General features: G+C 45.0%; 1 protein-coding gene across 5 annotated transcripts in view; it reads left to right on the plus strand.

Annotated features, from left to right (window-relative positions):
• HEXD (hexosaminidase D) overlaps positions 1–14367 on the plus strand; it is a 389672-nt gene that overhangs the window by 107608 nt on the left and 267697 nt on the right. For 4 of the 5 annotated variants that reach the window (XM_078654647.1, XM_078654646.1, XM_078654648.1 and 1 more), the window contains exons 2-3: positions 7573–7775; positions 8392–8501. In XM_078654647.1, coding sequence (XP_078510773.1) covers positions 7692–7775; positions 8392–8501 — 194 coding nt within the window. In that variant the 5' untranslated portion in view covers positions 7573–7691. Of the gene's footprint in view, positions 1–6716; positions 6940–7572; positions 7776–8391; positions 8502–14367 lie in introns of those variants that run through there. The other variant, XM_078654645.1, reaches the window with a different exon arrangement.

Genomic DNA, 14367 nt, shown 5'->3' on the forward strand with positions numbered 1-14367 from the left:
CAGGCCCCTCAGATGGTTGATGCAGATGAGGGGTGAGAATCCAAAGCTGTTGAGGTGGTCCATTTCCCTACAGGGGATGGACTTCACGGTGGAACACCGCCCTGGCACAGATCACGCCAATGCTGATGGTCTGTCCAGATTTTTCCGCCTTAGTGATGAGGACTCCCTAGGGTAAGGGTAGTTCTCCCCACATTTCAGCTGGAGGGGACACGTGTTAGACCTGGCATCATTGGCATGAGTCTCTCCTCCATTTTTTCTGTTTGCCTCTTCTGTTTACGATGTTTTTGCTGGTATATGCTTTGGGCACTGTGCCACTGCTGATCAGTGCCACAGTGCAAGTGCTCCCTATGTGAAATTGCTGTATTGATTTACTTCCATGTTTGGCTTATTTGGTTTACTGTCAGTCCCTAGTAGAGTGCACCAGGAGTGCCAGGGCTTGTAAATACAAATGCTGCTAGTGGGCTTGCAGCACATGTTGTGCCACCCACAAGAGCGGCCTAGTAAAAGTATGTCTGAAGGTCTGCCATTGCCAGACCACGTGCAGTCTGACTGTCACGAGGACTGCGCAAGTACACCTACTTGCCAGCCCCTGAACCTTCCCTTAACTTCATGTTAGTCACCCCTATAGTAGGCCCACGGGCAGGGTGCATTGTAAGCATAAGGTGGGACAAGCCTGACAAGGTTGGCATGTCCTAATAGTGAATTACATCCATAGTCGTTTTTTACTATTGTAAGGTAGCCTGCTCTCCATCAGTTAGAATGGGCTGCCAGGATTATTAATGTTATAATCCTAGCGGGCTCGGGGAGCATGGTGCAATGTCGAGTTTGGTATCCCTGAACTCAGGGTTTAATAACGCATCCGTTTGTGTGGATGGTTTTTGGACTCTGTGTTTGAAAATAGCACTTTTAGAAAGTAGCTATTTTCTTGTCTAACTGTCTACCGGTCTCTGCTGGTTCTGGTGTGCGTGTGACAGGAGCTGGGTGGCTCCAGAGAGTCTGAATGAGTCCGTGTGGGATGAGTGGGGCATTTGCATTGAGAGTAGGGGAGAGTAGCTCTTGATAGCCTGCCCTGCCTGATACAATGTTGGCTCCGCCCCCCTGCCAGGCGACTGATGACTCTGTGCTTGCCTGGGACTTTCCTGGCCCGCCTCCTGCCGGGCAGCTGATGGCCCTGCCCCTGCCAGTGACAATGCTGGCTCCGCTCCTGCTGAGCGGCTGAGGACTCTGCCCTGCCCAGTGAATAGGCCAGGTGCTCTGGCCTGGCAACACCCACAACAAACCCAGGATGGGGGGAAATTCCCCTGCATGGACAAAGGGATCAAAGCCAAAAAGGGGTATAAGAGAAGGACCCCTGAACCAAGAAATCAGATCACTTCTGACAAGGAAACCTGAACCAAGGACAAGAAGCCTGCTGATCTAAGGACTGCCTACCCCTTCTGCCAGAGTGCTGTTTGTTGGGGGAATCCTGCATTGCTTCTTTATTTTTGCCAAGGAACCAGGAGAGAGGAACTTTGTGTGTACTCTCACTCTTTGCTGAGAAAATCTCCAAGGGCTGGAAGAGTGCCAGTCTCCTGTTGAAGTCACAGGGCTAAAGGACTTCATCTGCTTAAAGTGCTATTTGCTGGAGTTTGTGAATCCAGCACCTCTGAAAGAATCCAGCAATCTCGACGCCGACGGACGCCGCCGAATCCAGCTCGACATCGTGAGTAACGGCTCCAGTGTCCCGCTTCCTCGACGCCGGCCGCCGGGCCCGATCGACGCCAGCAGCAACGCCAGTGAGTAGTGAGTTCGGCTCCAGCTCCAAGTGACCTCGTGTCTGCACCGCCGCTGATCGCATCGACTTCGAGCCCTCTCGACGCCGTGAGCGCTGCTCACTCTTGCAACATCGACATCGACGACGTCGTATCCTGCTTCATCCCGTGAGCGCTGCTCCCGCCTGACCTCGGTCGACGCCGCTGCAGATCGCCCCGACTCCGAGGCCCGATCGACGCCGAAGACGCGACGCCGGACATCTCGACGCCGCTGATCATCGAGTGCTTCACTTTTCCAAGGTACTGTGTTGTTGGGGTCTGTGCGACTCCGGGCTCGACGTAGCGCTCCTCGCGGTCGACGCCGAACCTTTGGATTAACTTTGCCTCGACGTCGTGTGACTCCCGTGTGGGTTACATTGTTGCCAAGAACTTTGATTTAGAGAAGAAGAGTTGCTTTTGATACTAAAGACTTTTGTGCTAAGAAGAAACCGTGCTTGAACTATTATTTTTCCTTCCAACAGTATTTATTAAGATTGTGGTATATTTTTGTCGTTATTTGGTCTTGTGCTAAACCTTATATAAAAATACTTATTTTTATAATACTACTGTGTCGTGTCCATTTGTAGTGTATTCACTTTATTACTGTATGTGGTCATAAATGCTTAACGCACTGCCTCTGAGATAAGCCTGTCTGCTTTGCCAAGCTACCAAGGGGGTGAGCAGGGGTTATCTAAGTGTGTGATCTCCTTGCCCTGACTAGAAAAGGTGTGTCCCTATTTGTCAGAAGTGTATACCTCTGCCAACTAGAGACAGCCGCTTCTAACAATATGGAATCAAAGAGGTAGCTGTATGGTTGAGCGGAGAAGGTATTAACCTCTAAATATTCGGAGGTGATCAGGGTGAAGGAGGTTCACTTAGCCAAGGCTATCATATTCATGTAAGTTAGAACTTGTTCTGCCCCTATTTAAACATATTATTTGTTTGGGGTTCAGTAGTGTTGAAGTGTTTTCTTGTATGATACTTGCAGTTTTTATTTATCTCTATAGAAGGGTATTTTTTATGTTTAGTATATTTTCCTTGAATTGTTTTAGATTTTTGGTTTAGGGGCGCTAAGGGTGTTGTTTAACTTGTTTTCATCACACATATATGTTGTCTCAGTGTATATAGAGAGTGTGTGAACCAGCTTTTGTGAAATCTTCCAATATAGACTGGAACTGATATTTCGATATTGTTAGGCAAAGGGGAGTCGTAACTTTATCTAGGGAGTTTTGCTGTTCTTGTCGTGTAGAAGTTAGTGTGGTGATAGAGGAGATTAGGGTATTTACAGATATAATCTTAGGGCCCAATTCACAAAGGTAAATATACACATATGTCTGCTCATGAGTATTTTAGTATTGTAGGTCATTAGATATTAGGTCCGTAATTAATCAGTTTATTTAATCACTATTATTTCAGTATCGATTATTATCTTGTAGAAAGGGCAATCTAATTTCTGAAAATCTGTTGATGTTTTATGGATAATTTCAAGTTAAAAAGCTCCTCATTCCATCATAATTTAATAAATGTATAAATTGAATCAGATTCCATAATACCAACAGCCAACACGTGATTCGCAGAAGAATCACCACCACAGATATGGTGAATTCCATATATGAACGTACAGGGAAATTTCATAGTTTTTTTTTTTCCAGAAAATAAATTTTAATGTATATTATAAATGCAAATTCACTTTAAATATTTATTTTTTACCTGAAAATAATTGAAAATTGATTTTCACAGCACACTACCTCTTCAAATGTGATGTGTATGAAATAATAAAATTAATTAAATACGATAATTTAAATCTATGATTATTAATTTTTGATCACTGATTAAAAAATACACACCCTCACTAAAATCTTTATTTGTATTTAATGTTCATTAAACCTGGTTAAAAGGTATAGATTTAAAGTGTTGAAATTAAAAACAATATTTTTTAATGACATTTATTATCACATGTATTTATCTTAATTAAGTATATATGTTTGAATCAATATATATATATATATATATACATATATATATATATATATATACATACACACACAAACAATTGTATATGTTGAACTAATTTAGTTATTTTTTTTATAAACACATTTTATTGCTTTTTAAACAATAACATAGTAGGTCACATTTCAAACGAATTGTGGGCTCCAAAGAGTTGAAAGTTTCAAGGTTGGCAGTATCATAACTTTGCAGAGTCTCACTGTATATTAGAAAACAACATAGTAACATCCTCCAATATCTCACAAGGTGTCAAAGCCCACCGCCACACACCACTTAGCCCAAATCTTGGCGTACTTAGCAGGACACCCTCTTGCCTCATACACCGGTTTTTCCTACCGGGCACAGTAGTCCACCCCGCCTCCATTGTGATAGTGTTGGAGGTTCCGAGGAAATCCAGTGGGATGCTATATCTCAATTGGCTACCATGAGAGCCATGTCTACTAAGGTTCGTGTCCTAAGTGATTGGCGCCTCTCCAGAGGAGTCAAAGAGGGTCTGGGGATATCGCAATAGGCCCAGAGTCCACGAGTCCCAGCAGGATTTCAGAAGAGCAGGGCTTCAACGTCTCAGGTCGCAGGCCTTATCAACATCCATGAGCGGAGGCTGCCCCACTCTCTGCAGCAGCAAGGAGCCACCCTGCCCCCTTCCATGCCGGGGCTAAGTAGTTTTGCCTATGTGCAGGTCCCACTCCCAGTTTTTACAGGGCTGTGGAAAAACAGTCTCAGTGGGGATACCTCACCTCTGGCGCAGCCGTCCCCTACACCCCCCACCCCACAACCGCCGTGGCCATGCAGCTCCTTGGGACAGTATAAGCAGGTGTAAGGGACCCTGGGATATGGAGGAATGGAATAGTGTTTATTCACACATAGGCATGGCCCATTGGGGTACTCAGCAGTCCCCACAGCCAGAGTAAGGTGAGGATCGACCACAGGGCCGCAAGTGAAAGAGGCATGGCAGTGCAGAGGGCCTCCCCCGTATCCCCCCCACCAAGCAGGTAGACTCCAATAAGGTCCTAGAGTTGTGTAAAGGGTGTCTCCTGAGGCCCCAAGGCAAGCAGACTCAGCAAGCTTAATGGGCAGAACTGACAGAGGGGCAGCGGAAGTCACCAGCCCTGAGTGGGCAGCAAGTCGGCTTCAGGACTACAGGTCCAGCCACGAGCGGCAGCATGCCTGGAGATCAGGACCTGGCACATCAGGATTCAAGCCGGTCCTGTGCCACCACCCGGGTGCATTTGGCAACCCCAGGGGAGGTCGGGCAGCCGAAGAATTAGGGGAAATTATATGGCCCCAGGATCCCCATGGTCAATCTTCTGTGCCGCAGCTGGCTCTGGAGCGGGAAAGGATCCCTCTGCAAACACTAATGAGGGCGTGGGGTCCGTTCTCTTCACCAGAGCGGCCCGGCTACGTCTCTCCAAAGTCCTCGCGGGCCACTGCTCTGGGGGAAATAGGCCCGGCACCAGAGCGTCGGAATGAAGTTTAGGGCCAGAGATGCCTCTCACCAGCACCGGGCGACAGGCAAAAGCCACCAGTGATCCCTTGGGGCTGCCCAAGGAGGGAAGTCACCAATTCCGGTGGCCCAGAGGGAGCATGGGAACACGGCAGGAATCGCCCCACATTGGTCACCATTTTGGGCAAGGTTGAGTACTCCACTGCAGGCTGAGGAACTGGTCAATCAGTGTCGTCGGCCACTCTGGGAGCCCTTACCACGAGGCAGAGGTGCTCACTGGTACTCTCTGTCACTATTTCAGCATGTCAGATGACCTGATGGCTGGCAGATGGGAGAAGATGATGGAGGGGTCTGGAGCACTCTTGAAGTGCGACCACCATTTTGACTCTCCAAGCCATGCCCCCGAATTTAATTAATTTAACATTAGTTCCTGTGGTGTATGTTGTAGTATCAATGTTTGCTCATGTACAGTACACGACTAACTTCAACGTTAGATTGGAGTACACTTCACCTGTTTTGACACCTATAGGCCTGTAGTAACTTTAGAAGTGTATTTTGTGAATTGCAGTTATCTTACTCTTTTGTGGGTTTGTGGATTAGCATGTCACTCAAACCCTGTCTTAAATTTTCCTAAAGCCTCCCATTTAATCGTTAGTGTTGGAATTTTCCAGCCACTCCTACTTGTTCCTCCCATATTTACTACAAAAACATATCCCTTTTGTGATAATGTCTCCGCACAAAATAGATGAGAGGTTCGGATGACTCCAGCCATATGTTTGTGATTTATATTTTGTAGTACGTGCGTAGTACTCCTTTATGGACTACAAAATACCTTTTGTGAATTTGGCCCTTAGTGTTTCTGCTCCGCACATACTTATGTTTGGGATTAGATAGCAAGTGATGTTTTGAAGACTTTGATAAAGAATGAAATTATGAAGTGATCCAACCTGTCAGTTTGCATATAGTCATTTATCCACAGTTGTTGAAGGAGGTTCTGTCACAACCAATTCAAGGAAAGCTTCCTTACTGTGAGTGGGTTTTTCTGATAGCTGTGAAGACTCATCACACAATGAGGATAATGCAGTTACAAGAATATCTTTCCTATCCTTAAAATGCAAATGAAAATCACCCATCAGTAGGATGCCTCTCCTCATAGTAAAGTGTTAACGGTGAGGTTGATCTTTTCTTCAGTGAGAGCTTTATTGTTACACCGTCATCTGACATCTTACTTTTTCTAAAAAGTCTTTTAGAGCCACCATCTTTTAAAAGATATTTTATGTCATTTTAATGTCTGGGATGAGATTCTAAAGGACAGAGCAAGTCAGTATTTAATAGTTTGACAAATATTAGGGAATGTTCATGGAAAATCAGGACACGTAAGGCTGTTAGTGCTGTATGCAATCCTGGCTAAATTAGTAGGATTGTCTGGAAAAACCTAAAGGGCATTTTGAACTAGCTTTTCAAACCATAAGACTCATGTGACAAAGTGTAGCCTAGAAGGGCGCCAGGCAGCCTTCAGACGCCGGATAATGGAACCAAAGTTCAATTGCTGTTACAGAAACCAGGAAGAAGACTTTAAATACACTGGAGCATAGGTGCAGCAACCACCTACCTACAGAAAAGCAGGCGGCTACATATTAAGTGGGGCGTAGGTCAGCCAGAAAGAACAACGAAACTAAAAAATAAACTTTACAGCAGGTAAGAAAGCAAATGCTTCGTCGGTGACCTTTCGCCGTAATAAAAATGAACCCTTGGGAGAACGAGAGATTTGGAGAATCGGTGGCACTGGGGGGCCAAGGGATTAGGGTAGCGAAATCTGAGATGTAATTGACTATTCCTCCAACCACGCCGACATTTCAAAGGCACTAGCTTGTCTGAATTCCTGTGCGTCAAAGTACCGTAAATAACTGCATATAATTCTATCCTATTTCATGCTACTTAAGATATAAAACACACAAAAAGAAAATACATGGTTTCCGTAGCTGGAATCCAAACGTGAAACCTGCAAATCACAATAGATGTCAGGGATAGCGTGCAGTTCAGTGAGCTATATTTCCTGCTCAGAAATTACTGCTTGGTAACCTAAATAACTAGAGAAAGCACGGTGATACGAGATTTGGTTATGTTCCTCGTTCACAACTCACAAGTTTACGGTTGTCAGAAGGGCGTTTAAGATGGATCCATTTATTTACGTTGCATCTAATCACTTTTCTCTGAGATGTAAACCGTGTAGTGAGTGAAACACATTTTCAAAGTGTAAAAGTCGCACCGAATGAGTGACAATGTCTTGAAGGAGCAAACTGTAACCCATTTAGCGGAATTGTATTGCAGGGTTCAAGAGTCACAGGATGACCCACACCTGTTTCTTTTGAAAGCAAGAAACATTGATCCAGTTTTGGTAATTTATCGCACACCAGTCCTTTCTGGAGCTGGACAAGGCGGGAGTGAAGATGGCAAATAGTTCAACGCTGGGAATGAAGTTGGTGCACCTTGACCTGAAAGGGGCTCCTCCCAGGGTCTCGTACCTAGCACAGGTAAGGCTTATGTCTAAATGAATCTCTTTCTTTGTTTTTTCAGTGTAAGGTCTCTACTTCATCTGCTTGCTCATGCTACAGGTAGCCAGTAACGTGGCCTTTAAACTGTCTGGCAGGGGTTTGTGTTCTGTTGAATCATCACACATGTGTAATGCAGAGGACAACAGTGACCAGAGGTGGAGATGTCACTGAGGCCTAGGTATGAACTGCTGGTTATGCTGAGTGCATTTTCCTTGAGAGAGTCCCTGCTTTTCCGATTTAAATTCAAATAGCCTCTGTGCATCTTATTCCTCTATATCTGTATCAGTGCTCTCACTGCTTTTTACACTTGTGCTGACTCTTGAGCTGTGCCTGTGCACGCCAAACCCCCAGTAAAGATCCCACTATTGCATTTTTTTTACTGGGTGGGATCATGTCTAGTACCATTAAAGATTTAAGATATCTACCCATGCCTGTGTGCTTGACTAAGCATGGACTTGGAGGAGATTCTTATCGTACACCACCTGCTATGTCCTTTACGTGTTCCATGCCTTCTACATCTGCACTCAGTGTAGCATAGATTGTCGACTCCACTGTTTGACTGCAGATTGACCATCAGGTGAATTTTTCCCAATAGGTTCTTCCTTTATTCCGTGCACTTGGTGCTACCGGGCTGCTTATTGAATATGAGGACATGTTTCCCTACAGTGGCGACCTGGAGTGCCTGAGAGCACAGCACGCCTACAGGTAATATTCTTATTGAGCATGTCTCTTGTGTTCGTGTTTTTTGAGTCAGCAAACTAGAGTCCTGCTGTCATGTCAGTTGCTATGTGGCAGATTTGAGTCATGTGGGTTCTCTGTCGCAAGAGGGAGAAAGCTAGGCTGATCTGTTCAGAGTGCCTGTGTTTGGGCCTAGTTTAGCCTTTGGCTGGCGTTATTTACATCTTGCCGTTGTGGGTGTGGGAGGGCCTTCAACTTTTGACATGTCAAAATTTACCTCAACAGGACGCCCACAGTTTCGATAAATTGGAGACTGTGTTAAACTTCAGCTCCCAGCACATCAAAAACCAGAATATCCATTTAATGAATTAAAGGACCCACTGAATTTTTGCGTTATATTCCAGCGATTAGTTAAAGCGTTTAATTACAAAATTCAACAGTAAGGCAATACAGAGTCAATGCATGAAGGGTGTAAAAAAAGTGCAATACAGAGAAATGCAAAACCAAAAATTAGTTGCAGTCTCAAGAAGGCAGCAAAGTTGGGAGAGAAACAGGCAGCATCCCTAATAAAACTGGAAAGTCTCTGGCTCACCCCCAAAGTCAAGGCTTGGCATGTGAAATTAACAGAACAGCAGAATCATTGTGATATGATTAAAATGTTACATTCATAACAAATCAGAGCACAGTCTCACGTCATATTGCCTTTGCACCTAAGCACTATGTTAAAACCCCTTTCAGAGGTCCACAGGGCACGCAGGGGTTACTTGGCCCAACAGTGGTGTTTGAGGCCTTTTATTTCTGAAGTCCATGGGCACAACTTACTATGGATTCTAAGCAACTGGGCCAAGTACCCCCTCTGCATTTGACTCTTAGTGGTAGATATGGGTGAGTCGTTCAAGGCCCGCTTTGGGTGGGTGGGGTGGAAGGTGGAGTGTAGATACAGTTTAGTGAATACAACTCATAACTCAAAGAGTGCGCAGCAACGCCAATAACTCAATGTCCCATCAAATACTTATTTTCATATTAAAAAGAAGTGTTTTATTTCTAACTACTCATTTGAAGAAGTACTACATTCCCGGGAGGCAGCAGCCAAGAGTGTAGGTTGATCGCGGGGAGCCGCGAGTGTCGAAACAGTCACCGCGTGAAGGAAACCCGCCCTGTCCTCACTGAAGGGGCGCGTCCTCGACTTTTGCGCAGTTTCTAGGTTATTCCTGCAAATCGCAGTGGATAATGATGGAGACTGTTGTGTGAATCTTCACACATAAATAAGAATTTTTCACATATAGAGCCTCACGGTAGGGTGCGCCTTAGTGCGCGCATACCACCGGAGGACTTTTTGCTAGGTCCTGACGAATACTGAGCAAATTGCAACTGAATACAGCAGAAACATGTTGACCATTTTGTATACTTAATAGGACTCCGGTTCCCTAACTCAGAACCTTGTGTAGTCCGTTCACTTTGTTTTTAATCTAATGCAGGTTGGCCATTATTAAAGATTTTTGTAAAGGCTACAACCTTTGCATTTTTTAACACACTGGCACACTCACTTATAGTCACTCCTAATTTGGGCACTGTTACACTCACCACATCCCGCTCCGCTGTAATCAGGCGTTGTAGCACGCTGGGGGGACATTCGGTCACCCCAGCGGGGACCCAATGATGAAGCATGTCACCAATTAGTGGTGAGTGAGGGTCCTTCAAAAAGAAAAGAATTCCCTCTCCCTTACATTATTCTTGGGTGAGTTTTGCACCCGATGGGTTGTGTCCTGGTAAGGTACCTCGTTGGGTATTCACAGGGGGACAGAGATTGGACACCATGTACGTGTGTTTGTGGGAATAACGACCGCATTCACAGTACAGAGTGAACAAACAAGCTTCACTTCTTTGTTTAAGGCAGCACCTTTTTCTATTTCTTTTTCACTGAGTCACTCCGTTGTTGTTATTTGCGACCTTGTCTGGGGTACAGGAGTGTCTACTCATGCCCTCTCTCTCTTGTTGGTATTAGAAGTACTACAGTACTCATAAGCAATGACACAACTGCCTTGAGATCAGGGCTCTAGTGTTACGATGGCAAATCCCTGTCCCAGTGGCTTCTCGTACTGTGTTCAGGTTAGTCCCCATTCACTGGTGGCCACATCCAGGAAATTCTCACTAGTAGGCCTTACTCAAAAGTTCCCTCCGGCTCTTCAGAAAGTAGTCAAAGTGTTTTTGTTGCGGCAGCACCTATAACAGTGAGTCCTCTGGTGCCCTGTAGACCCCGCCGCAAGCCTTGCCTGCGCCAGCAGCGAGGAAGCGTTGAGGGTCTCAATAGGTGCCCCAAACACGGCTACTTGCAATGCTCCAGTCCTGCTCGGTCGATTTGGGCAGCATGATGGAGGCGCAGCAGCACTCAGCAGATTGGGCTCTCTGTGAGCTTGCCCAGCCAGATCCAGCAGCGATTAGAGATGCTACGGTGCTTCCTTCTTCAAGGTAAGTTCAGCGCGCTGCACCAGGGGGGAGGAGGGTTGATCCTGGCACTCATGATGTCCTCCTCCATCCCCAGGGCAGCTGGGAGGCAATTTCTGCTTGATTTTGACCAATGGGTCCCACTTCATTTCACGGGTGGAAGCCAAACTCTAAAAGTTCATTAGTACTATCAGCCACTCCTTGCATACATTGTTGCAGCAGGATCTGTACACAAGGCGTCGGTCCTTCCTGCACTGTAGTCCACGCCATGTTGACCCCCCCGGCATACCGGAGTCACCGCTAAGTCCTGCACCAGTCTTAGCACTTTATAGGCAGTGCTCACTTCCATAGTAGACCCTCCTGGCATAAGGGGTTGCCACAATGGTGCGGTATGGGCTTCATGCTCCCTGCACTGCACTTCGCTCACGGCTATCTTTGCACCGGCCCTCTCCTGACACACTTGGGTCGCTGACCTGTTTTTGCACACAGACAAAGGCTTGTTTTGTACAGCAGCCGTCTCCTCACATCTCACACTGGGAGTCCTCTCAATAGAGCTCCCCACTGGACCTCACTCCTTCCAAGGCTCTTCCTCACAGGGTCCACTGGCAGGTGCTGGTGTTCTAGGCTTCAGAAAAAGTGGTCTTGGTTTCCCTAGGTGATGTTCCCTCACCCAGCAGAGACTCTAGTAGGCCTTGGTCATCAGTCAAGGTCACAGGTAAAAGTCATTCAGAGCTTTCCCTCCTCACACAACCCATCTGGCGGCTTGGTAGATGGCAACGTTTTGGAGTCTGAAACTCCCCTTCTCATAGGTAGTTTCCAGACACCAAATGTGATTTAGGTTTTTGGTCTTTGAAATTTTATGTTGGGGTTCTGATTTTTTTAAAGTGCACAATTTCCTTCGATCTAGTTCCTCCTGATAGGCTGTCTATCACACCTGAATGTTAACTACAGTGATATGTGTATCAAAAGGTTAATCTTGGGCTCTCAGCCCAACTCTTTATGATTCCCTTATCTGTCCCATCTCCTTCCTGAGATGTGGCCAGCCCCCTTCCTTGTGATCTCTCACTAAATAAAAGAGCACCCTTTGAGATGTAAAGAGGAAGTCTCTCTCCCCTTCTCCAGTGTGTCCCACCCAGCTCACAGGAATGCAGCAACACACAAATCTGTTTTGGGGCTTCTTCTACTCCTCATGTCTTCACCATGAGGGCCTTGGTTTCTCGAAATAGAACCCAGGGTCCTTCATGTAGTATACCATTACAGACACACTTGCACCTAGTGTATGTACAGAGCACACACACAGTCTACCTCCAAGTATTGTGTCACCACACGCACACATACATTCAGCACACCACAGGCACACATATATTCAGCACACACATCACTCTGCATGCACTTCACAGTACTGTAGCTTTTCTGTATTGTGCCACAGTGTGCAACACGCAAACACACATTCCCCATATACTCACTGCACAATCGTCACCCTTCATACATTGTTCTTCGTGCAAGCACACTTACTCCCAGCACATGCTTTAATTGCGCCCGCACTGCACAGCACCACATCTCTCATGTAATGTAATCCTCTCTGTCTACATACTCCCACTACATACAGTCACCGTGCAGGTATTGCACAGCACTGCTCTATCCCTGTACTGTACCCTTCCCAGGCACACGTACATGTAGTACAGAGTCACGACTGATGTGTTGCACAGCACCTTACATCTAACTGATGTAGGCCAAGGATGAGTTAAGCACACAGCAGCGAAACTTTAAAAACGTGTGTGAGCCTGTAGGCCTCACTCCAGTGACGCAGGTTAAAAAGGACCTATCCACTCCTACTGATCAATACACCGTATGCTGCCACCAAGTCGTTTGTGCTGCTTAACTCTTGGTAAAGGCAGTAGCCTTCCAGCACTATGACAGCAGTACTTTGGGTGCCCTTCCTGGTCCAACAAGACCGCAGTCCATGAGACAGGCCAATCTCATGATCGTTGTTTACCTAAGACAACAAAAATTAGCATAAGGGATCCAGACATCAGTACAGTTAGACACCCAGGTCAGGGGTACATGTCCATAACCATGCAGAGGACTGTCCCCTCCCAAAACACTATATGAATAATCATTCTTCCCCTTCTATGCTAATGTTATCCAGAGATAGTGGAACAAACTAAAACTTATGAATGAATAGGGTTCAGTGAACTAACGTAAGGAACTTGAGATGTAGTTACAGTTAGTGACAGAGCCGAGGAAAGCTTATCAAGAACAACATGAACAATGACAATGGAAACACACAAATAATATTATTCTTGAATAGTGCTACAGAAATGACAGACAGTGAAATGTGTGAGGGGAGAACAAGAGTGACTTCTATTTTAAAAAGCATGGCTACTAAGCCTGAATTCAGGCCTAGTTGGTAGGAGTTAAGAAAATGTACTTCTACACATCATAAAAAATTTGTTTAGTACTAAAGTACTATATAAGTATGTACAAGTGTAATCAAGTGTAAACCACATTTTGCAAATTTTTATTTTGCACTATAACATAAACGCACAAAAATCTCCAGCAAGGTAACTACCAATGGCTGAGATTAATTCAAGTATTACACGCATCACTTTTTTGTTAATTCCTGTTTTTCTTCTTTTACTACTGCCAAAATGGCGATGGGATATCTAGATTGTTCTGCAAGTGCAGGCGAGATTTCTCCACAACAATTTTGCCTCCAGTGTATCTGTCACTATGTCGACTGCATGGTAGAGGTGGAGGAGTTTCTGTCGTGTGCATATCTTCAACTTGGGGTACTCTAAATATGGTGGCTATACTAATAGTGGTCATATCCATTTTTTATAATTTTGCTTAGGCAAGTTTTATGGATATTCATTATTAAGTAAATACCCCTTGTAGTGAAATCAGCACAGCATGCAGTCTATGATTGTCTACTCTCAATTTATCCTCTCGTTCTTACACCAATGGTGTATAACATCAGTCTCACAATTCACTTTTATCATTACAACTAGATTTGATCCTCACAGTGGCACTGTTGATTTGACCATGTCAGGACCAGTCAGGCCTCGCTTGTTAAACCTAAGCTCCACCCTGGGTAGCTGTGGCTTCGAGCAGTCAGGCTTCAGCAAAGGAACAAGTGTAAAGCATTTAAACAGCACCAAAACAACTAAAGAAGAAGGAAATAAGACACCTAAGTGAACTTACATCAGTTTATTAAAGTAACTTATACTTTTATGAATTTATAGACACCAAAATGAAAAAGAATTCACTGGAGGGTTCCAGAAATATAATTACTTGAAGAAATAGTAAGTCACACTTTTTTACTGAACCATGAATAACATTTACAAATTCAATACATTTGACACTTAAAAATGTATCAATTAAAAGTTACATCCAGGATTAATGTGGTTACTTTGAAGTACTTAGGGCGACCAGCTCAGGGGGACTA

Source organism: Lissotriton helveticus, chromosome 7 (genome assembly GCF_964261635.1).
Source record: "Lissotriton helveticus chromosome 7, aLisHel1.1, whole genome shotgun sequence".
Classification (NCBI taxonomy): Eukaryota; Metazoa; Chordata; class Amphibia; order Caudata; family Salamandridae; genus Lissotriton; species Lissotriton helveticus.